A 25,909-nucleotide genomic window follows, 5' to 3' on the forward strand; every position below is an offset into this window, starting at 1 on the left:
CCACTAGCATCATGTTAAAAATATTAGTAATAAGTGATTCCCAACACTGTATACATTTTTCACTCAAAAGTCTGTTTTAAATATATATTGGAAATTCAATCATTATTCCCCAAACATCAACTTATGTGTTCTGAAAATACACACACATTTTCGTCTCAAATACATGCTTTCCAGTTTTAGAATAAATATGTAAATTCAACCAAGCAAAAGCTTGTAATTTAGTTCACTTGACTGCACACAAGAGAGCTACTTACAGGTAGCTAAACAGCTACCAGTAGCTTAGAAGCTTCTCGTCGGAGAAGTCTTCAGTAAGGAATGCATCTACAAGCACATTGAAGAATGCTGTTGTCTAATTACTCACAGTTTGAATAGCTCTGAGAACCCCCATACACATCTTAACAAACCCACCACTGATTTATATATACAAAGTCCCTTCTTGTATCTTCATACATAATTTCTTTCAAAGGTCAAGGCATTAGAGCCCTGTAATTTCATCCTACAAAATGTGGATATATCTTAAAAGCATAAGATGAAACATATTCAGAAATACCTCCAGTGACAAGACTCATGTAAAAAAAACAAGGAAAATGTCACAACATATAAGTTTCCCATAAGAAACCAGTGACACATAACGTACATTAGAAAATAATGCTCAAACTTCTATTTTCCAACCAAATGAGTTCAAATACACTTTTTGTTTGCTATGACTAAATTTAAATTATATAGCTTAACTGCATTCATGTATCCTATTGTGGATTTGAATTCTACTTCACTTTTCATCCATGGGGATCTTTGAAATTCATTGTTTCCGCAATATCTAGCCAGCAACAAAAGCATTTTCTCTGCAGAAAAATATACAAAAATTATACGTGCAACTAAGTGAAAACATCCTCATGATATTTATGCCCTCAGTAGGCTGTTATTACAACAATCAATGGATAAGCTCGAAGAGACGTACCTTCCACAGTAAGTTAACAACCAGTGTGGTATCATCCCACTCACAATGATATATAGAAACCCGCCATTAGGTCATGCCATCTTGAAATCATGCACTTTTGCCAGATTCAAAAAGTGTTGCAATGCTAACTAATAGAGGTACCTAAAAAGGCCTGTGAACAAATGCTCTGCATGATATAAAAACCAAATGTGAACTTGCAATTAATCATTGAATTTGATAAACAGGCTGTGTTTTACCACATGTATACACACTCATTCCATTTGGTACGTATTTGCAACAGATGCATCTGTTGCACTTATACCAACTGCTAAGGCAAGTACATAACCAGGTGTTACTTTCGGCAGAGAGTCGTTAAAAGATTTGGGGCAGTCTGACATACACATTGTACAAATTCCTAATTTATTGCCTTGTTCATTATTGCAAGTTTCTTTAAATACAATCATACAACTTCCATAGATCAATTCTTGTATAAACAAAACACATAATTCTTGAATCATTATTATACATGTTCCATGAATCAATTCACATAACAAAAATCCAGTTTCCATCAAGAAATCAAACTATACATCAAAACTAATTTCAAGAATAAATTTATAAGCCTATTTCAAGATCCAAAATCAAGTGATCCAGATGTATTGATGTGTGCATCCGAAATAAGGACCTTACAAGCTCTATTTGTGTAGATGATATAACCATTATAGTGTAGGATAGTAACTGACCCATGATAGGGTCAGACATCCCTGGTCTAGGCACTTTGTGACAACTCTTTCCAGTGAATCACTTTGCAGATTGTGGTGTTCAATCTCCTTATACTTCTTGTTGGGGAGAAATAAAAACTGGCTACTGAGAATGAAGATAAAGTTAATGTATACTATTTGATGGATTGCCTTCAAATTGCTTATAAGCATAAATGGATTTGACACAGAGAATAAGACTGAATTCAATAACACTCAAATAAATTGAGCCTTGAAAAAGATAGTTACCTCGAAACACGTGTTGGCTGTTTCTTATTATCAAATCATTTGGTTGTCCTTCAATGTCACTTCATAAAAACCTGATGAATTAAATCCACAAATAAATTAATATATTTTGTTTGAAAGAAATTTAGGAGTGGGTCATTTTTTATCTAATCTGAAAATGGACTGCTTATAAAAAAGATCTCCATTTGGGTACCCTGACAGTACCAGACAGGACTGGGAGTCAGTATTTAATGCCACTTCCTAAGCCAGGAAAGTACCAGCTGGACTTATGAAGCATGTCCTCACTGCCTCATGAGAGAGCAACCAGAACCATGAATGCCAAAGAGGTGCATGATTTTCTAGCGCAGTGACTATCAGTGATTTAGGGAGCCGCCTTTTTCATCTTTTCAGGGGGATAATTACCACTGGAAACAAAACAGTAGAATGCAATGGCTTCATTGTGTGCTATACATTCGTAGCACACTAATATCTCATCAAGGAAGAATGGAAGAGTTTTCTTATAGAAGGGGAGGGGCTACTTTCCTCCTGACCCTCCTACAAACAAGGCACAGAGGAGGGAGGAGATCAACAGATTTGGAAACTCCAGATTGGGTGATCATAGAATGACACCTGCAGTCTGGTATTACAGGCCGACAGGTCTTGCATGTTTGCTACTTACCTGCAAGCTGCAAGGATAACCCCATTCTTCAAGGGTGTTGATTGGTCTTGTCATTGATGCATGAAATCCTCTGTCAAAATGGTATCCTGAATGTGCAGGCTCTTCTTCAGAACAATGCTGCTTTTGATAGAGGCGTCTAACTGTAGATTGCTCACCTTGTGAATTTCCCCAGGCACCGGACTGGATCTGGAAACTTTAAGGAATTCCCTTGCGTGTCCACAGTTTGTGTTGTGTGGCTCCACATCGGGTCAATACGTTCTGGATGTGACATCTGGGCCACTATAAGACTGCCACCCCCATGATCTGACTTCAGTTCCTTTCTTTCTCCACCTTCTGACTTAGATCTGGAGTTAGCAGTGCTGCCTCTAACAGACTTTTTTCCCCCAGGGATAGCTGCCAAAATTGTTCTCAATGTTCCGATGTGCCCTGTTGCCCACTTATTTTAAGCCATGTCACTGGCAGATGTCAGTGATGGACACCCACGATGTCTGCCTTGGGTGCTTTAGCACCTCGCAAGAGCCTAAGTAATGCTTCTGATGCGGGAAAGTGAATCTAGAAGCGATCGGAGATCGAAAAGTCAAACTCACCATTGCTAAACTCCAAAGGAAGTTTCGGAAGTGATCTTGGTCCCAATCAAAGTTAAAGGTGCAATCACACTCTCGCTCCGCGAGGTCATTGTCGAAACCTCTCCACATCAAAGTCCAAGAGTTCAGGTAACTCACGTAAATCACACAAGTCCCTCAAAAAAAGTCTAAGAATGGCTCTTTGGCGTTCAACTACTCACACCTTTCGGAGTTGTGTGATGCACCAGGTTCTTCTAGACTGCAATACTGCTCCTTGGAATATACTCCAGCAGTGGTTCCACTTCAACTTCCCGTCAAGTGGACTGCTATAGCAAATGAACTCTGCCAGCTAAGAGAGGCTGCTGGGGGAATTCCTAGTAACCCATTGCATCTTGCGGGAGCGACATAAGGAACTGAGTATCCGGGGTGTCAGCCTATCGGAGGCCTGTTGACAGATTCTCCTCAATGCCAGTCGCCCCGTCTGGGGTCAACATTATCATTGAGTATGGCGCCACCGACTCACATTGGCGTAACTACTATGAAGATGATGACAACAATAGGGACTTTTATGAGGAGCCCAATATTTTTGAAGACTCTACAGGATATTGGATGATTGGACACCTTCCCTGATTTAGGACTCAATTCCCCAAAACTGATGGCCACTGAGATATCTGTATCTTTTGCCACTTTAATTTGCAGGCCAGCAGAAGTACTTGATTTAACACTGCCCATGTATGAAGTTCAAACTAATATTTTAACTGAAGTCCTCAACCCAGCAGACACAACTCAGGAACATGTGCTGCTTTTCAATGAGGTTATGCCAGAATCTTCTCCGCCAGTTGATCAGCAGGTAGCAAGGCAGCACAGGCCTGCTCCTGGGGACCCAAACTTATTAGTGCAACATCCTAACCTGGAGAGCCTAGTGGTTCAGGCATCATCAAGATGCCCTCATGACAGGGAATACAAGTGCATGGAGAACTTTGCGAAGTCATTTTTTCTAGTGCCAGGCTTGCCTTACGATCAAACAGTTTTTTTTTATTCTTGGGAGGTGTCCGCAAATCTTGTGGGACAATGTGGCCGACACCTTGCCTGCTGTTCTAGAGGATTTAAGACATACACTCGGCATCCGATCCTCAATGGCCAAGCTGTAATAAAAATTTCTTTGAAACTGAACACACCGACTGCTTGGGTAGAGCTTAGGTAGATCGCCTGGATTCTCTCGGCAGACTTTTCATTGGACGTTCAGCAATCCTTGATGGATCTGCCGTTCCATGGTTCAAAACTTTTCAGGTCGGAGCCTAACTCGACTCTTGAGTAATTCAAGGAGAGCAAGGCCTCCGTTCGCTTTCTGGGCCTTGCTCCTTGTTAGGGAGTTCCCCCACAGCAATCCCCTTTTTGTTGCTTTGGAAGGGTTATCAGCAGAGTGAAGGCCAATACCCGCTCCAGCAACAGCAGGCCTCCCTGTGCTTTCAAGGGTGAGACAGGGTAGTTAGCCAACAGCACTCTGGGCAAGGTCGGATAGTTAGCTGACAACACTCAGGCCCCCAGGGCAACGTTCCACCTAGACCCTTCGTCCTAACCCCACAGCAAAATTAATTTGAGCTTGGCAGACCATGATCGCCCGGTAGGAGGTAGAGTTAACATTCACCCCCCCCTCCCCGGATGGCGGAGCATCACATCAGATCAATGAGTCCTTCTGATCATGAAACATGGATACTCCCTACCCTTTCTATCTTTTACTCGGACATGTCATCCACACTGCAACATCTCTGGGAAGATCACTTGTCCATACTCTGTGAAGAAGTGAAAGTTCTCTTGGCTAAGGAAGCGAAAGAGAGGGTGTCCGAACCAGACATTGAGACTGGTTGTTGCTCCTGTTACTTTCTGGTGCTAGAAAAAGATGGAGGCCTTCATCCCATCCTAGATTTCTGCCCTCTGAACTTCTTTTCTCGAAAGGACAAGTGAAAAATGCTCACCCTGACCAAGTTCTGTCTGCCATGGATTCAGGAGACTGGATAGGAGTACTTGACTTGGAGGACACATTTTCACATCGCCGTCCTGCAGTCCTACAGGCGTTAAATGAGGAATCAGGTGGGCTAAGAGCACTTTCAGTTCTCTTTGCTCCCCTTTGGCCTGACCAGTACACCTTGGGTGTTTACAAAGGTGATTGTGGTGGTTGCAGCACAACTGTGGAGGTTGGGACTACCGGTCTTCCCATACCTCGACAACTGGCTAATGAAAGCGGACTCGCCTGAAACAATTATCAACCGGTCGAAGGTTGCCTTATTAACATTGCTGGGTTTTTCCATCAGTATGTCGAAGTCACACCTTACTCTTTCACAGTGCATCCTTACAATGGATCCATCCTGGATCTGGTGCTTTTCTGAGCTTTTCATCCGCCTCAACGAGCTCAGGTTGTTCGGGCTATGATCCTGATGTTTCAACCCTTGACCTGGGTCTAAGTGAGTGCGGCTTCTTGGCCTTATGCATCTTGCTTGTGAACCATGCTAGCTGGCACATGCCGGATCTACAGTGGGATCTGAAGTCAGACTCAATCCAGGTGCTAAAGGAGGCTGCAAAAGATCTGCAATGTTGGCTGCCCAACCACAATTGGGCAGATGGCAGACCACTCTCCCTACCCCACCCAAAGCTAACGGTCTTGACAAATGCATTGTTTCTGATTTGTGGGGAGGGGTTCATCTGGGAGGAGAGGTGGAGAGCAAAGTATTCTGATCCCCAGCGGAAGTTTGTTTCCTCATCAACTTGTTGGTGTTGCAAGCAATTTGCTTGGCACTGAAGTAATCCATCCCAAACATCAACATCAAAGGGAACTGGTGGAGGTTCTCACAAGCCTCTCATTCGTCATGTGGTACTGCAACAAACAGGGCAGAGTGGGGTCATGGCTCCTGTGCCAGGTTACTCTGCACCTCGGGAAGTAGCTGAACGCTCAGAGTAGCACTCTGATTGGCCAACACCTTGCAGGTTTTTTAAAAGCCATCGAGGACAAACTCAGCCACCCATCCCTCATAGATCACGAACTGCAGTTAAACTCAGAGGTGGCACTGGGCGTCCTCCAACAATGCGGTGATCCCTGGCTCAATCTATTCGCCACCACAGAGAACCCGAAATGTCAAACCTTTAATCATTGGAGTTCCCAAGGCAGTCCTCTTAGTAGATTCCTTCCATATGCATTCCTTCCATCTGCATTGGGGAGCAGGACTACTGCATGCCTTTCCTCTTTTCCCTCTCCTGGCCAGAATTCTGAAAAAGATGAGGAAAAACTAGGCCCAAGTCATCCTAGTGGTGCTGTACTGTACGAGAAGACTATAGTACCGGAACTTCTGGCCATGAGAATTTAACCTCAAATTCAGCTGCCCCTTCAAGAGTACCTTCTGCCGCAACAGCATAGCTTAGTCCTGCACCCAAACCTGCATGATCTACACTCCATACACGGAGATTAAGCGGCGACAGTTGATGGCTTTCAGTCTTCCTTCGAAGGTGGTTGGTGCCATTTTGGCAGCCAAGTGGTTGTTACAGGGCAAGAAATACAAGCCCAGACCAATCCGTAATACCATTTTATTTATTTGTCACACATCCATGATTAACGAAAATGGATAAGAATAAACAAAGTTCATTCCACAAAGTCTCTGCTGTTATGGGTTTCCTCCTTAGGTCTTACTCTCTGTCTTCTTCCTCTGAGTAGAACCAGCACCTCAGGAAAGCAAAAGCACAAGGCCATTAGCATCTACTTAACAATATCTCTATGAGCCCATCGCCATTAAACACCACAGTGTGTTTCTCAAAGTGTGTCAACCTCAATGTGACACTTCACGCGCCACCAGTTTCATGTCTCAAAATCTACAGAAAACCAAGGGGAAAAATCCTTCAACCACATGTTAGAACTTCATGCATGAGGACATGCAAACGAAAGTATGCCCCAACAGGTTAACTTACAGCGTAACTGTTGAGTACCAGCCGTATATAGACTACAACCCCACCAAGTACGCAGGCACAGCAAGCCAGTAACACAGGGTGTGTGTGCTTGCTCGCAGTACTTGCATGAAGCCATAACCCCTGAACAGAGGCACGGCTGCCTCATTCAACGTGCCTTCCCTTGGGTGCTCTTGACCATTGTTAGTGGGACGGCACTGCTCTCCTCCCTCTGACCACACTTGCAGCACTATTTCTCTTTCAAATCCAGACTCAGCACTCTTCGCCACTCTCGCCCGCACTTTGCGTCCTCCAGCCTCTCTCGATGCCTTTCACCATCTGGCCTCTCTTCTGAGAATGCAATCGGCCTTCCAACAACGTTGTGTCCCATCGACACTCCTGGCTCAAGCCAACCAGATACCCGATTTGCAGAAAGGGGCAGATCATGCACCACTAGAACACTAGTAAATGCATACGCAGTGCAGCCGGGGTTCTCACTATTGGCCAGTACGTGTGAAACAACACATCTGCATTGTGGAGCAGGACTGCTGTATGCCTTTCCCGACTTCCCTCTCTTGGCTAGAATGCTGAGAAAGATGAGGAAAAACCGGGTCCAAGTCATTCTAGTGCCGCAGTACTGGGCGAGGCAAGTGTAGTACCAGAACTTCTGGCCATGAGCTTTTCTCCTCAAGCTCAGCTGCCCCTGCAGGAGAACCTTCTGTTGCACTGGCATAGCTTAGTCCTGCAGCCTAACCTGCATTATCTACACCTCTGTGCATGGAAATAAAGAGGTGACGGTTGATGGCTTTCGATCTTCCTTACGAAGCGGTTGGTGTATTTTTGGCAGTCAGGTTCCCCTCCACTAAGTCTGTATATTAAAGGTGCTGGGAGAAGTTTGTTGCCAAATGTTTGCTCTGTCAAGCTCAACCCTTACAAGCGAGCTTGTCACACATCCTTCTGTTTTGTCTTTCATTGGCCCAGTAAGGCCCTTCTGTGGCCATAGTTAAAAGGTACTTGTTGTCCTGTTCGGCTTTTTATGGTTAGCGGATCAGCCATCCCTCTTTAAGTCACCTTTTGTGATGCAGTTTGTGAAGGGACTGACCTACATGTTCCCAACAACACCTTTTGTGATTCAGCAGTGGGGCCTTAGTTTGGTTCTCACTCACCTAATGTGCACACCATTTGAATCTATGAACAGTTGCCCCTTTTATTTCTTGACCATCAAGACAATGTTCCTTGTCGCACCCACATCTGCGACCAATCCAGGCATTTTGTGTCCCACAACCATACACTTCATTCTTTTCGGACAAAGACATCTTTCTGACGAAGGTGATTACACCCACTGCATAGGGCAATCCATTACTCTGGCCACCTTCTATGCTCGACCTCACTCCTCTATGGAGAAGGAACATCTTCACCAACTTGTTCCTATGAGGGCTTTTAGTTTTTTTTACATCGATCAAACCAGAGAATATCGGCAGAAGACCAACTTTTCGTTGGCTTTTCCAGAGGGAAAATGAGAAAAGCGTTACAGAAGAGGACCATTTCCCGAAGGATTGTCCTATGCATAAAGGTCTAATATGAGCTAGTTCATAAGCAGCCCCCAGAAGTATTATGTGCTCACTCCACCAGACCAAAGGCTGCTACCACTGTGCTGGCTCGTGGTGTTCCAGTCGTGGACATTTGAGATCATAAAGCACTACTGCCTTGATAACCACATCCGGTAGGATTGGCACTTCACCTGATTTGCTCCGCCGGATTTCCTGGATTGAGTCACTCCACAGACCTGCCAACTACAGAGGTACTGCTTTTGTATCTATTCACATGGGCCTGATTCACAAAGGGCCTCTGCACTCATGGCGGACGCCCCACAGTCATGGGCGACGCCCCACAATCATGGGGGAATCTCCGCACTCAGGGCGGAATCTCTGCAATGTGAATTCTCATTGTGGAGATTCCAAAGGCCTTTTGTGAATCAGACACAAGTTTAGCAATCTGCAGTTAGGAGTCTCTATGAGACAAACAAGGTACTTACCTTCAGTAATGCCTATTATGGTAGAGACTCTATTTAAAGGCAGATTCCTTACTGAACCACCCTACTCCCCATTCTCCTTAATGGTCTCACAGGGTCCATTAATAAGATCTCAAATCTGAAACATCTGCACACTGCACTTATGATTTCATTAGGTCTGTGTCCAACTGCGCATATGGAGCTCATGATCTTACATCGCACCTAAGACATGGAATGACCTCCCTCAACACATCAGAGCCTCCTCTTCTCTTTTTGAGTTCCACCAGAAGCTGAAGACCTGGCTCTTCATATAAGCACCTGGGGACCACACACCTTGCCCAAGGGCTTGGATGCCCTGTCAACTGATTAGTGCGCTATACAAATCAATATCACATATATTCAGAAAACCTACACTGAATCTGATTGGTCCGATCTTTTAGTCACTCTTGATAAGAGTCTCTCTGATGCACACCTGAAATTTAGCTACTTTGAAATCATCCATGACCGGTGTTGGTCAACATACAAATTATAGGGGGCAAAGCTGCTGCTTAACGTGAACTGTTGGAGATGCAGTGAGGCAGGAGCAGATATGTTGCATGCGCTGCTGCCATAACCAAACCTGCAGACTTTCTGGACTTTTATATGGAGGCAGTTGAAAGAATTAAGTGATCTGGATATTATACTGTTGATAGAGATGGCACTACTTTATGACACACAAGATATTAATGGTATAAATAATAATCAGAATCCATGGATTGACTCTGCTCTAGCATTGTTTACTATCTGCATCTTAAGACACTGGAAATCGAGAACAGGACGAAGACATGATGACAATGGCATCAAATGAACGAGTGATAAATTAACTGAATGACCAGTTACAAATAGTTGAAGAGATATGGAGCTCTTTCACTTGGGGGTGGGGGGGTAGTAGAATAGAAGACTTTGCAAGACATTTTATCTAGTCACAATACTTTACCTGATGTGGTATCTTTGTCTGCATTTATTGTTTAGAATGTTTATAAGATGTTTCATGTGAAGATCAAATAAAAATTAGTGTCGATAAATTTGACTGCAGGAACTTCTTCTGCAGAATTGTCACGATTCTTGTACCAAGGGATCTTGGATCTTCACAGGAAACATCTCGTTCTGAAGATGGTCTCATAGATTTACACTGGAAGAGATCAAAACATCAACGCTCTAATCCATTTTCCTTTGAGTTTCTGTTAAGAATGAACCTGGGAAACTTTGTTCCTATGTCTAGGACAGTCTCCACACTGTATACTTCTGGAAATGAGCTATTGTGCATTGATAACTAGCAAAATCTAAATGTCAAGAATTTTTCAGTTCTGTTATAAATGCTTTCAAAGTACTTCCTCATTTGGAACCCTTAATGTAACCATTATTCTTTGAATGCAATATAATAAATTAAGAAATACACCGTGTTGTGCTGATTCATTCTTTCTCTTTGAAATAATAGACCACTGTGCTTTTCATTGTTTTTTGATGTCATGATTAGAATTAAAAGTTCATTTGCTTAAGTTAACTAAACCATTGCATTACAAAGAAAGAAAAACATTTTCTTGAGCAATATATAAGGGTAAAAAGTTAGTAAAATGCGATTATTAGGTGCCAGCAATCATCTCGGGTCTTGTTTACAAGTTTGCGTTTGACCGTTTCACCATGGCCAATGCCGTGGGAGAGTATCACCACCCAGGATGTTCGGAGTTCCAAGACTGCTTTTGTTACCATTCCTCTCATTTAGAGCTGTTTCTCATGCAAAGTGCTAGTGCTTTGTTAATTCATGAGCTGGTGTGCCAGGTTTGTATCAGATTACGTGCAGCTGTTGTAAGTCATCTGAAGACACAGGGTCATAATCTCGTAGATTCTTTTGTCCGCTGGCTGAGAACAGTCCCCGGAGGAGGACGCCCGTCTCATTGCTGCTGCATCCTGGGCTTGATCTATGCTTTTTCAAGGTCCTGTGTTTGAAGTAATCCAGGATCAGCGTTTGGACTGAGCGGGAATAGGGACCAATGGCAGAGCGGGAGTAGACGGCGCTCCTGATAGATTGTACAGATCTCCCACAGCGGCCCAGGATGTGAGATACTTTTTGTGTGAGACATACAGCAGATGCCGCGAGGCAGGTGTTTGCTTTTTCTCTTAGGCATAGTTACCTGAGAAGGATCCTCCTTTCCGTTGCTAGGGCCGGGCAACAGCATGGAGGTGTAGCCAAGACTCTCATTCATAATCACACAGACGGCATGCCTCTCCTGTATTTTGGTTTGCCCAAGCTTGGCTAAAATCCGTAATTGGCAGTGCCAGCAGTCGCATGTCATGATTAGATGTCTATTTTGTTTTTAATAATACTTTCCTAAATATATTCCTATCTGAAAGAAACTATTAGTTATAGATTCCGTACCTTAGAATTACCCCCAGATGTCAGACTGGATCTGGAGAAATATTTTTGTAGCACTACCCCTGCGCGTCGATAGGTGGCGTCGGTCGACTATGGTTTTGTCGTCGGCGTCGGTGTGCCGGGATGATGTAGCGGTATCTACTTAGATGCCGCCCTCGTGCGCTGACGTCCGTTCTTTCTTTTACCGTGCCAGCCAACGCAGATCCAGAGAGAGCGGTACTGCGAGTCACTTTTTGACTCAGTTTTTGCGACTTTTGTCGACACTTTTTTTGAGTTAATCGACTCCTGATGTCACGTCGGACCGGCTTCAAGGCTTGTGACTCCTGTAACAAATTAATGTCGTCACGGACCCACACTTCGTGTGCCTTTGGTGCCTGGAGCGCTACCATGACCCAAAGTCATGCTCTGACTGCCGGGTCATGAACCCCAAGTCTTTGCAGGAGCGGTCCCGAAAGCTTCTCAAAGACCAGCAGTCCGCTCCGTGCCATTAGAGGTCCCGGTTGAGAGGGAGGTCGCGGGACCAATTGTCATCAAAGTCTTCGTCTTTGGGTAAGTCGAAGCACAAGAAGAAGGCGAAGAAGCACCGTCGATTTTCGCGTTCTCCCAGTCCGTCGGTTGACGCGATGCGGGAAGCGGAAGGTACTCGTCTGGCTCCGCCCGCGGAGACTGTTGGGCTGACTTCGGCCTTCCCTCCCTTTCCGGGAGCCGGAGCGATCCCTGCCCTTGCCTTCGCAGCTTTTACGAAGCCTTGCACTTCATCTTTGGGCAGTCCGACTCCGCCTGAGCGTCCTTGGGCCCCACAGACGTGGTTGGGGCCTCTACGCCTTCAATGCCAGCGGCTTCGGCTCCAGTGCCGCAGGGCTCCCAAGGATCCAGCCCTGGATCCGGATCGGTGTTGGTCGACCTCGTGACACCTTCTCCTGTGCCAAATCAAGTGATGTCACCTCCGCCGCCTCCGACACCAGTTGTGTCTCCAGCCAGTGTCGGCCCGGCCTCCCCCTCATTGAGGACACAGAGCTAGACCGACATCGTCCGACGTCGGGACCGGCGCGGACCGGTACTTTTGTACCCCTGTTTTCCCCTGACATTTCTTACTACCCTGAGTGGCTACCAGGAGAGGGTGAGGAGAACTGGGCGGGGTCTGTGGACCCTATTGCAGACCAGTTAGAGGAACCAGAATGGAGAGAGGAGTTGGGTGACGCAAGTGGTCTGGATACCTCCCCAGACCTTGGCATGCTTTCTCCCCCTGCCGCGGCTACGGAGGAGGGTGCGTCTTACGCAGTGGTGTTGCATAGGGCAGCCGAGGCCCTAAACCTTGAGCTTCCTAGGGTGGCGGTCAGGACTAACTTCCTGACCGAGGTACTTTAGCCGACAGCGGCCTCTTCGGAGCCCCTTCTGCCATTCAGTGAGGCCCTTACGGACATCCTTTTCGGCACTTGGTCCAGGCCCAACACAGGCGCTCCTGTGGACAGGATGATTGCCCAACGCCACCGCCCGGCCTTGGGCGACCCCATTTTCCTCTCCTTCCATCCTACCCCAGAGTCCAAAGGTGCATTCCCTAACCCACCACCTGATAGGGAATCTAAGAAGCTGGACCACCTTGGGAAGAAGATGTTTTCTTCCTCCAGCTTGGGACTGCAGTCGGTGAACACTGCATGTCTATTGGGCCGTTAATCCCACTCGGTGTGGGACACGGGTGCGCAGGTGCTGCCACAGTTCCCGGAGGAGGCCTGGGCCATGCTCTCCCATGCCGTTGCCGAAGGGAGAGATGCAGTGAAGTTCGCCATCCGGTGTGGAGTGGACACCGCCGACTCACTGGGCTGGACAATTTCCACATCAGTAGCACTGAGACGCTACGCCTGGTTGAGGTCCACTGGCTTCTTGTGTAATGTCCAAGCAGTGCTTTTGGACATGCCCTTTGATGGCTGTCGCCTGTTTGGTGACAAGGCAGACAGCGCGCCCTAACGCTTTAAGGATTCTAGGACTATGGTCAGATCCTTAAGCCTTGCTTCCACCTCCCGCCCATCGCTGTCTGCTTTTCGCCCCTTTCGTGGCTACGGAAGGGGTGCCCCGCCACGTTCCACCCAGAGCCACAGGCCTGCGTAAGCTGTCCAGCCTCTGCGCCACTGGGGACGTGGATCACACTGCCGTAGGTCCGGGGGCCAGCGGGCGGGCCAGTCCACCAGCGCCCCCTCTGCAGCAGCCTCCAAGCCCTCCTAGTCCAGCCTTTCAGGCCCATCAATTGCCAGTGGACGGCAGGATTCGACATCTCCTCCCCCACTGGCAAAACATCACGTCGCACAGGTGTGTTTTGGAGATGATCTGAAGGGGCTATTCCCTCCCCTTCAAGACTACCCCTCCATCCATGCTACCTCAATTCCATTGCATGTTGGAGGATCACCTGGCCCTTCTCCAAGAGGAAGTTACGGCTCTCTTGGTCAAGGGAGCCATCAAGCGCGTTCCTGTCCCAGAAGTAGTTTGTGGTTGTTATTCCCATTACTTTCTGGTGCCCTAGAAGGACAAGGGCCTACGTCCTATCTTGGATCTCTGGAATGTCAACTGCTTCCTCCGGAAAGAGGAGTTCAAGATGTTGACTCTGGTTCAGGTCCTGTCTGCTCTTGACCCTGGAGACTAGAGGGTAGCGTTGGACTTGCAGGACGCCTATTTTCACATCCCCGTCCTGCCAGCCAACAGGTGTTACCTATGGTTCACGGAAGGCCACAAGCATTTTCAGTTCACCGTGCTCCCCTTTGGCCTTACCGGTGCCCCTCGGGTGTTCACGAAAGTGATGGCGGTGGTCACAGCTCATCTGCGCAGATCAGGGGTCCCAGTCTTCCCCTATCTCAACGACTGGCTGTTGAAGGCGGGCTTACCCCAGGCTGTCGTCTCCGACCTCCAGACTACGGCAGACCTTCTGCATTCGCTGGGGTTCTCTATCAACGTGCCAAAGTCACACCTGAGTCCCTCTCAGAAGCTCCTCTTCATCGGAGCGGTTCTGGACACAACGCACTTTCGGGCCTATCTCCCAAGCGGCGAGTCAGGGATATTCGGGCTATGATTCCAATTTTTCAGCCTCTAGCCCTGGTTTCGGTCAAAATGACCCTAAGGGTTGCTGGGCCTCATGGCCTCCTGCATCCTGCCGGTGGATCATGCCAGGTGGCATATGCAGGCTCTGCAGTGGGACATGAAGTTCCAGTGGGCACAGCATCAGGGGAATCTTTCCGATTGTGTCTAGATTTTGGTGGGCACTACACACCAACTGCAGTTGTGGCTAACGAACCAGGATTGGGTCAATGGCAGATCCCTCTCCCTTCCCCAACCGGAGTTCACAGTGGTGACAGATGCATCACTTCTGGGATGGGGCAGCCACATGGGAGAGGCAGAGATCTGAGGCCTATGGTCTACATCAACCTTCTGGAGCTCTGGGCGATTCGTCTTGCACTGAAGGCATTCCTTCCCTCTGTCCGGGGACGAGTAATGCAGGTGTTCACGGACAACACCACCGCCATGTGGTACTGCAACAAACAGGGCGGGTGAGATCTTGGACCCCGTGTCAAGAGGCCCTTCGCCTCTGGACATGGCTGTAACATCAGGGCATATTCCTGGTGGTTCAACACCCAGCAAGTTCATTGAATTCCAGGGCGGCCGAACTCAGTCGCGGTGCATGATGGATCACGAATGGCATCTTCACTCGGAGGTGGTGCAGGGTCTCTTTCAGCAGTGGGGAGGGCCTTGGTTAGATCTATTCACCGAAGAGAACGCACAATGTCAGTAGTTCTGCGCTTTGGAATTTCCAAGGCGGCACTCACTCCACGACGCTTTTTGTCGCGAGTGGAGTTGCGGTCTTCTATACGCCTATACCACTTCTGTTAAGAGTGCTGAAGAAGATCAAGCACAACTGGCCCCAAGTCATTCTTGTTGCTCCGGATTGGGCACGAAGAGTCTGGTATCCCCGAGGTGTTACATCATGTTCTTGATACCCTGACGTTTTGTGTTCTTCTTGCATTTCTACAGCTTACCGCATAGCTTCCCCGAGCACAAGGATGTCCCTTTAGTAGATATGTTACTTCTTTGGGATCAAGCTATGATTGTTTTCTATGTCTTTTCTTTTAATTATACGTCCGTTAACCATGTCCCACCTTCGGCCTTTGCCACCTGTTAACGAGGCGCACTTACACAATCGCTGCTGGTCTTTTATGATTTTGCTGTATTTGCCACATTCTATACATTTGAACTTGCCACTTTATTGTTCCTCTTGTTTTGTCGCGCATATATCACATAGCTCCCGCCATGGCTGATCCTTTATGTTTTTGTGATGAAATATATGTGCATATATCACATAGCTCTCGTGCGCACACTTACAGCACCTCCCCCATGGCATATCCTTCATTTTTCTCGTGATGGACTGGTTTACTCTCCTAGATTAAATATGCCACCTCTCTTTGAACCAGTTTTTTTCATGATCTATCACTCCTATCTAAGAGGCGCACCCGCATATCTCTTACTGTTATTTCATGCCTCTGTTGTATTGGTTACTTTCCTTCCTCATCCCTTTCCCCTTTCCTCTTGCCTTATTGCTTTCACAGATTCTAGACCTTTGCATAGAGAAGCTGTCATATCTTAGTAAGTTGTGATTTAATGCCTTCTTACCTGTTATTAATGTGCATATTTTTACCCTTCTGGCGAATTAGTTGGTTTTCTTTCTATATGCTTACATTGAGAGCCCATGCATTTTAACATCAGTGTTCAACACTACAATTGTGTTAGTCTGGATAAATACCAACAATATGTATACTTATCACATATTAACATGATGACATTGGAAATTTGAGTATCATTATTGTGTTTTTGGCTGTTCTTGTGTTAATTCATGTATAATAATTCTATAACCTGCTCTTTTTTCTCCTTCTTATTGTTACTCCCTTATGTATCGAATCTACCATCACTGGTGCATGCTACTCTATCCTCTTCTGTGTATTGAATCTGCACTTGAAAGCACACCGTATTTTTCTTTATTTGTACTTGACCCACACGTACACCAAACCCCGCTTCCTCCCCACTCTTCCTAAACCTTTTTCCTTTTCCATTCTCGTCTCATTCCTTCCTAATTTTTATTTTTATTTTCTTTTTCTTTCCTTCCTCATGGTGACTGCATACCATACTTTATTACACCTTACTTGCACATCACCCCATTCCCCTCGGGCCTCCGCTTGTCATTTGACCCTATGTTACTATATGTTTATCGACTATGTATCGGCCTATTCCATCTCACTACTATCTTTTTGATTTATTAATGCTTACTTTTCTTAATCAGCCTTGAAAAAGCCCTTGGCCTGCTGGCCTTTTGGGCGAAACATGTGTCGGCTGTTCTTGTGTTCGCTTGCATTTGAGTAAAGATGAAAATACTAAAAACTCAGTATTCTACTTCCTACATCCACAACACCAATCTAGAATTTGGGATTCCCTTACCCTAGGATTTTACGTACTTACTTCTGGCACAAACCTTTTACATTTTCGGAATACTTATCTTATACTAGGTGGCCCATTGGTGAAGCCACTTGCTAGGTACATGGTATACCAATGATTGGGCCCTGTCCCACTGTGTGGGAACCCTGGCAATACCCACCACCTGTAAGCACTAACTATGTTTTAGTACATAGCAGGCATTGTTGAACCAGCAATAGCAGTTGATACCTCTAGTGCTAAACATAGAAGACTGATTTGCTGTGGCAGCTGCCTTACATTTCTTCTACATTAGAAACATTTGCTTGAATTCAGAAAATAAATGTTCATGAAAATGAAAAACACAATTTCTATACAAGTACTGCCTGTTAAAAGCTAAGTATAGGCCGTTTTGGTTTGGTTTTTAAGAACTTTTTGAACAGTATCAATCGTATTTTAAAAGACGTGCCATATAAAATTGAATCATAGATTGACTTTAGCAGTAGGGTTGAAATAACATTTACCACTAGATCAATAAAGCAAGTATTGCAATACCTGGTAGTACAAAAAGTAAAAGCTTCTAAACAGGATGATTAAAAGCATAAAATAGTAAAACCACTATTCATCTTATGTTTCCTCCTCATAGGTTTGTCTGAAGTATTATGAGCATGAATTTGTTGAACTAGCTTGCCAGTGTCCTGCTGTAGTCTGCTGCAGATGTTCACCCACGCAGAAGGCCCACATTGTGAAACTGTTACAACAGCATACAGGAAAACGTACATGTGCAATTGGTAAGAAATAACAAACTTCTGCTTTCTTAACTTCAATGTTGTGATCAGTGTCAAGAATCAGTAGATTGCAGCTATTGTGAAAAGTAAGTGAAATAATATGCTGGCTTGCAATCAGAGGATTTATTTTGCAGGTCTCGGTTCCTGAAAAGATTGCCTAAAGTTTTAGACCCAAATTTTGTGATTATTTTTCAATCTATTCCTGATAAAAAAGGACATTTGTTTATTACCTGGTAATGAAAGATATAGACATTTCCTGGATTCTCTTTCTAAATCTCTCTTGTTAAAGAATCATCATTGGCAGTTGAGGGCAGATGAGTAGGTGATATAAATAAATGAGTTACTGGAAAGGATGTGTCACATTTACTACAAATTAATTGTACAAAGCTTACATCGTATCAGTCCAAGGATTTGTATTTGTAAAAGGTCAATTTATATATTGTGTACTGCTTGTATTTTCACATGTCCTTGCACAATAGATTTTATGCCTCAGTTTATAAAACCAAGCAAAAAAATGAAACAACATTTAAAAAAAACATCTTTGTGTATTAGAATTATTAATGAATAGATGTATTTTATCGGAAAACCCCATTATTTATAGCCCAGAAATGCAAAAGAAAGTTGGAACACTTTCACCTGTAATGAAATGCAAAAGCACAAATGATCATGTGCTTCTTGAGGGAGTTAATAACAGATATCTTTTCTGTAAGCTTCTGAACCTTGTGTCTGAATGTGCTGTCTAAAATGGGATAGCTGCCTATGATTGCGTTTACTGTTAAAATGCTTAGTTTCTGTAAAAATGCATGTAAAATTCTGTGAGAAATTGGAGTTTTAGTTGAAGGGTATAAGAACCCACCTCAATTAATAATTGCAATCTTTGGCAGGGTGAACCAAAAAGTGGCTAAATAAACCTGTGCTTAACCTTCTCATAGCGTGGCACAAAAGCAGTCAGGGTTAACTTACTGGCAATGTGTAATGCTTGTATGCAGTACTCAGACAGTAGTAAAGTGAAAACGCAACACTAGTAAAATCTCAGACTGATTTATAAGACTAGAGTAAATGAAAAGAAAAAAATGTACACCAAAATGACAAAAATCCAGTATGTAGAATTAGAGATATGAATTTTTGAACTTTGAATTAAAAATAGCACCAATTGTTTACTTGGTAATGGATGTTAATTGCTGAGGAAAAAGAAAAAACCTAATAAAATGTGTTATAGAAAAAAAAAAAGAATTAAAAATAGCACCAAAAAGCTAAACGTTAAGGCTGCACGTAATGGAGCGCAGGTCTGATGCAGGGACCAGCTTCATCCTGGGGGAAAGTTTACCTTCTGACTTAGAAATTTGTCTTGAGGAAAACTGGTCATCAACAAGTAGTCTGCGGGGAAAGCTGGGTCCAAAGCAGGGCTTGATGACGGCACGTTGCAAAAGAGCAAAGCCCCGGCATGGTTGTCTACGAAGGTGAGAAAGCTCCAAATGGACGAAGTCAGATGTCTGTGCCCAGGAAGGCCTTTATATTGTCAGATTGATGATCAGTGTGGGTTCCGATGAAGCCTTCTATGTTCGGACTTGAAAACTTTCCTGGACTACAGATATACTTCAGCGGGGTAAACCAGCAAGTGGAATCCGACAAGCGATTTAACAGCTTCAGCTTGATGGCCGTCCTGGTTTCCCACTGGTTCTCTGGAGGAAATGTTGGCATATTGTTTCTACCCCCCATCTTTTGCAGTTTGGTCAGGAAGTGTACACTTTTAACACCAGCCAAAGGTCCAGGAACTGGGGATACCACTTTGGGTTTTAGGACTCACTCCAGCAGAGGCCAGCAGCAGGTCCATGGCAGGTCCAGAGGGTACTGGCTAGGTTGACAGTTGCTAGAAAAGTCCTCTGAAAACTTATTGTGTCCCTGTAGCTCAAACAGGTCAGCCAACTAACCCTTGGAGTCACTTGGAATTCAAGGCAAGCATGTCCAGTCTTCCTTCCTGCTCTTCAGCCTGCAGGACAGTCCTCTTCCTAATTCTTCACAGGCCCAGTAGGACTGTTTGGTCTGCTTTTATGCCCAGTGCCAGCCTGTGGGTGGGGGAATCTCTTGGCCACTCCCTAACCAATTGAGTAAAAGTTCCCGGGGGAGACCCTACCCACTTTAACAGCACGGTGTGTTTTACAGCACAGTGCCCCACGCTACCCAAATCCATGCCCACCCAGAGGTGTGGCTATGACTATAGCTAAACCATCACTTGTCATTCGAAACCAGTCCTGGGTCAGCTCCCTCTTGTAGCCAAGCCGAGTAGGCAGGGAAAGGGAAGCAGGCCTAGGTATGAACTACATCTGCCAGTGCCAGGGTAGGCATCTTTTGAAGCCCATGAATGGGATGGGCACAGTCCCCCAGGCCATCCTGCTCAATGAGGAAAACACCTCTCCACCCTAAGCCTTTTGTCCCCTGTCTGGAAGCAGTCTTCATCTCCCCACATGGGAGCCATTCATCTGTCAGATAACACTGGACACTAGCAGAAAGACCCCTCAGCATAGGCAGAGAAATGTCAACTTTCTAAATGTGTAATTTGTAAGATAGTAATATAAAATCTGACTTGACCATTAAGTTGGAGTATAAATTACTATTAAAATGAGTCCTTGAATATTATTTATAGTTAATCTAAAACTGAAACTAAGCATTCTAAGTTGTTGTAATGTGACCTAGTATCTTCCTATGGGAGAGTCAGTCTTGCTAGAGTGAAAAAGGACTTTGGCTTTGCTGTTTTGCACTGCTAGAACATGTAAGACATTAAATATACATGTCTTACTTTTTAAATTTCTTGCACCCAGCTCTATAGGCATTTAGAGGCTACTGTAGTGGTGACTTAGAAGTATTAGAAATGAAGGTTTGGGCCTGGCAAAATATTTATTTTGTTAGGGTTAAATGGCAGTATATAACTGTTTACTCAGGCTGCAGGGGCAGGCCTGGAGGCATGTTTTATAATGCTACTTAGTGGGTGGCACAATGAGTGCTGCTGCCCACTAGTAGCATTTAATTTACAGGCCTTGGGTACGTATAGTACTATATACTAGGGACTTACCAGTAAAGTAAATGTACTGATCTGGTGTATACCAATTTAACATCTTTAGGGAGAGAGCACAAGCACATTACCACTGGTTAGAAGACGTAAAGGGAGCAGAGTCCTATGACCAACAAAAACAGGTTGAGCAAAAGAATGCATAGCATGACAATTTCCAACAAGTTATTTTTTTTTTTAAACCTCTTAACTTCTTGTAATTTTGGGAAGTCAAATCAATCAAATAGAAACAACAGATTACTCACATTTTCCCAACTTGTAAAAGCAGGGAAATCCAATCAATATCAATCTTCTGGGCAAAGAGGATCAGGCCTTTCCAGGCTCTGAAGGGGATCGGCGCATCCTGGTCCATGGTGTGCCATTTGAGTGGCAGAGTCTTGTATTGTAAGAGCCTGTCCTTTAGTTCCTGGGGTGAGAACTGTAACAAGAAGCAGCTTCAGAAACACTTTTCTCCTGGTGTGCTGGGACATGCCCCCTAACAGACCCATGGGTTTTAAGCCTTGTGGGGAGTGCCAAAGACGTGTCTGTTTCTGATTCCCACTTGGTCTGTCTGGGGTAGGACCACGACTCCAGTGCCTGTGCTGACTGTCGGTCGAAGCATTCATAGGTGATCCAGGAGCGAGAAATGAAGCTCCTAGCAGCGCAGCACAAGAAGGCACCGGGTCACTCATGGTCTCGAGGGAGATCTAAGGCCCGGTTACGGAGTCGGTCTCGCAAACGGTCATCTTCGAAGTCATAGTCGTCGTTAGCAAAGCTTGGGTAAGTCAAAGAAGCACAAGTAGAAGAAGTTGAAGCACACTTCGCCCTCTCTCCATTTATCTCATGCTGCTAGATCCCACTCCCACATTCCTCCAGCGGAGTCGGAGGCTGGGTCCACTCCAAATTTCCCCGACTTCACTGGAGCCGCAGCAACCCCTGCTCAACTTAAGGAGCTTAATGTGGCCATGCACTCCATTTTTAGGCCTTCAGCTCTTTTCGGCACGCCTTTGGGCCCCACTGAGCCGAAAGGTGACCCAACTGGGATATCGCTGGCGAGCCAGCTCCCGGCGCCAGATGGGCTCTCTCAATCTGCTTCCAGATCCAGACTGACTCTGGCGTCGAGGCCTATGCCAGGGCATGTCCTTCCAATACCACACCCTATGTCGCCGGTGCCACCCGAGGACACGGACCTCATTGTCATGTCTGACACTGAGACAGCGCCACTTGACTTTGACACCGGCACTGCCTAGACCACATCATCCATTGGACTCGGACACTCCAGCCCTGACCTTGGACAGGCCGAGTTCGGTATTAGACTTCGGAGGGGGGTGACAATGCTTTGTCCTCTCTGACGAGATGGCCCATCTCTAACACAATGACAACTAGTACAAGGAGCTGAGAGACGCAAGTGGACTGGACACGTCTCCAGATGTTGGCCTGGTCTCCCCTTCTGGACCTGCCACAAAGGAAGGTGCATCCTTCTCTATAGTGGTGAGGAGGGCGGGAGAGGTCCTCGAGCTACAACTTCCCTCCATCCAGGTTAAGACCTACGTCTTAACAGAGGAGTTTCATTCAGAGCTATCCCCTTTGGAGCCCTGCGTCCCTTCAATGAAGCCCTCATGGACATTCTTCTGGGCACTTGGGCCAAAGCCTGCACAGGTGCTCCAGTGCACTGGATGTCTGCTCCTGGGGACCCAGCTTTTATCACCTAACATTCAACGCCTGAGATCCTGGTGGTGCCGGCCTTGACTACCAAACTTCATCCCGGCGCATTCCCCACTGCTCCTTCAGGCAGGGAATCCAATAGGATACTTTGGAAAGCGAATCTTCTCTTCAACCGGCCTAGCATTGCAGTCTGTGAACATTGCATGCCGCTTGGGCCAATACTCCCACACCCTGTGGGACTCAGTCGCACAAATGCTGCCCATGGTCTTAGGGGATGCCCAAACAATAGTGAACCAGGAAGGGTACGCAGCCAAGTTCTCCATCCGGTTTTAGTTGGACACCCCTGATTCACTCAGCAAGACTATTGCCTCCACAATGGCTCTAGGCCACCACGCGTGGCTCTGATGAGTTGGCTTTTCAGGGGATGTCCACTAGGCTTTGACGGGCATGCTCTTCGACAGCTCTTGTCTGTTCTATGACAAGGTTAGTTCAGCGCTTGATCGGTTTAGGGAGAGTCAGCCTATGGCCAAGTCTTTTGGTTCTTCCCCTCAAGGAGTACAGCACAGATCCCCCGGGCTGCACAAACACTCTAATTACCAGATTCTGTAGGTGTTTGATTCACCCTTGAGTAATGTGTGACTACAGCCACTACTCATCTGACTAATCCTTAACCACGATGTGATTACAGTGCGGACCACCATACAAGGGGCTGTTTCCTGAACCTTTTCTGCCATAGGTTGCTTCCCTCCCCTTGTCCTGAGGAAGACCCGCCGGCAGAGGATGTAAATTGCCCTCTTTGCGCCAGGGTCGAAACGTCAACATTCTCCCCCAGTGAGCCTGTATCTGACACCACCCCAGCCCTACTTATTTCACAGATGATAATTCTCTGTGCAACTTCTGAAAACTGTAAAACAACATTGTTTGGAAACAATTCATGAGGTACAGGCTTATCTGTGAACTGGTACCATTATGAATTATAGCCAGTTTGCTAATGACATCCAAGTATAAATTGATTGTTGAATCTGACTTGATTTCCTTCTTCTCATATCTGTCCTACCTCATGAGCACACCTTCCTTTTCCACACTCCCCTTTTGGAGCAACCTTTCTGCTAAAACATGTTTGGTGATCTGTTATAAAAGAAGTTGAATAATAAATGACAGTCACCATTGGAGCCAGATTGAGTGCCTTTTTGTCTTTTGGAGATGTGCATGCTTGCACGTTTAAGTATTTGATGGTGCAGGAATGAACCTATGCTAATCGTATGCATATCCAATGTACTTTTTGAATAATGAATTCTTATTGCTAAACTGTTAATAAAATAAGTCTGGGACAATTGTTTATCTATATCGACAGCTACCCAGGTCCTTGGACGTTTTTGGGCCACCCTATTATATCATAATGTTTCGGTTCTTCCCTGGCATCATGCCATCCGCACTCCTCCTTTCGCCCCTTCTGTGGCTATCTTAGGTGTTCTCAGCTGCACCCGGAGTACCAGCCCCATGGTAACCAGGCCTCCCAGATTTTTTGTGAGCATTTTCCCAATGGCGAGCAATGACATCAGCCAAGTGGGTGCTTTATATTGTCCAGAAGGGTTACACCCTTCCATTTGTGGAATCCCCTCTGCCTTTGCTACCAACCCCAGAACAGCTGACGGAGGTCCATCGCTTTGTGCTCCGTTAGGATTTGCAGTCTTTGTTGGCCAAAGGAGCCATCGAGAAGGTGCCAGCGCCAGAAGTAGGACATGGTTTCTACTTTCTGGTGGCGAAAAAAGACGGAGGCCTCTGCCCCATACTAGATCTGTGCCCCCTCAACAAAAAAGAAATTCAAGATGATAACCTTGGCTTAGGTTTCTTCAGCCCTGGAGACTGTATGGTATTGTTTGACTTGAAAGACTCTTATTTTCACATCCACGTCCTGCAAACCTACAAGCGTTACCTGCGGTTCAAAGTAGGCTACTAGCATTTCCAGTTCATTGTGCTCCCCTTCAGCCTCACCAGTGCTTCCTGGTGTTTACGAAAGTGATGGCGTGGGTTGCAGCTCACCTTCAGCAGTCAGGGGTCCCAGCCTTCCCCTACCTTGACAACTGGCCGCTGAATGAGGGTTTGCCCCAGGAAGTCATCACTCACCTCCAGACTATGGCTAACCACCTGCACTAACTGGTATTGACGGTCAGCATGCCGAAGTCACACCTGACTCCTTCTCAGATGCTGTCTTTCATCTGAGCTATATTGAACACAGGCCAGTTTCATGTCTACCTTTCAGAGTGGAGAGACCAGGACATTCGAGCTATAATTTTGATGTTTCAACCTTTGTCCTGGATTTCGGTGAGACTGACTGAGGCTGCTGCGGCTGATGGACTCCTGCATCCTGCTGGTGAAGTATGGCTGATGACCCATGCAGGCTCTGCAGTGGGAGAACTACTCACAGAAAAGGGCTCCTTATTTCACTTTGTATCATTGCTTGGGAATGACGGCTCCCTGTAACACAGAGGATCAGTGGCCATAATCAGAAATGAAAACAAACCACAAAACACAAAAAATGAAATGTAAGGCATAAAAAGACAGGGTACCTGTTCTGGACACTTGCCAAGCTGCTATGTGGGCGCCCCACTAGACTTTCACGAAGACTGTCAGTGATGAGGAATAATTCAAGCTCCTAATTACCTTAGGTAGGTTAGAAACCTGTATCAACCCATTGACCTGAATAACTGGAGCTTGAAGCAGAGAAAATGGTGTTGTCACTTGCGGATGGAATTCAGAACACAATCAAGTATTTTTGTTGACAAAAATCTTGCTACAAATTTGTTGGACGGTTTTTGATCTGGTTAGTTTAATAGGATCTTTATATCTATTTAAAAGCACTTTTGATTGACTTTTGGCTTCAAAAATTCTATGTGGTTGTTTTCTTTGTTTTGGCAATGTCAATCGTGGCCCTTAGTTTGTGTTCTGCCTAGCAGTTTTAAGCACCTGTTCTAGCTTTATGATATGCTCTCTTCTAGTCTTCCGTTAACTGTGGCTATATAAAGGGTTTCAGGAAACCATCTATTACTGCCTGGTCAAGTGAAAGTACCCTTCCTTTTTGTAATTGACCCCTACATTACTGTTGCCCGAGCATCATCGAACTCCAAGCGGTTTGATGATACCCACTTGATACACTATTTCCCGTTGTTGCTGCTTTGATGCACAACATCTTGTGTGTGTCATGGTGACAGTGAGTATTTGTACCATACTGTAGTCAGATTGAGGAACCAAGTCTTTAAAATAACAAGCTGGACCTAAACTCAGAATAGTGATTGAGATAATGAAGAAATGGGCTAGAATAATGATGATTGCTGGCATTGGGTAAATAAGCCATGCCTTTGTCAGACAGGCATATACTTTTCTACTGCTAAAAATATACTAACTAGAAGATTTGTAATTGTATATTGCTTGACCCTGTGTTACTGTCTGAAAGC

The 25,909-nt window shown here is 45.5% G+C and overlaps 1 protein-coding gene across 2 annotated transcripts in view; it reads left to right on the top strand.

Annotated features, from left to right (window-relative positions):
* The window catches only part of ATP9B (ATPase phospholipid transporting 9B), a 2,296,170-nt gene that overhangs the window by 2,187,761 nt on the left and 82,500 nt on the right, over nt 1–25,909 (top strand). For both annotated transcript variants that reach the window (XM_085605931.1, XM_085605930.1), the window contains exon 22: nt 17,602–17,746. In XM_085605931.1, coding sequence (XP_085462057.1) covers nt 17,602–17,746 — 145 coding nt within the window. The remainder of the gene's footprint in view (nt 1–17,601; nt 17,747–25,909) is intronic.

This window comes from Triturus cristatus, chromosome 5_1 (genome assembly GCF_964204655.1).
Source record: "Triturus cristatus chromosome 5_1, aTriCri1.1, whole genome shotgun sequence".
Lineage (NCBI taxonomy): Eukaryota > Metazoa > Chordata > Amphibia > Caudata > Salamandridae > Triturus > Triturus cristatus.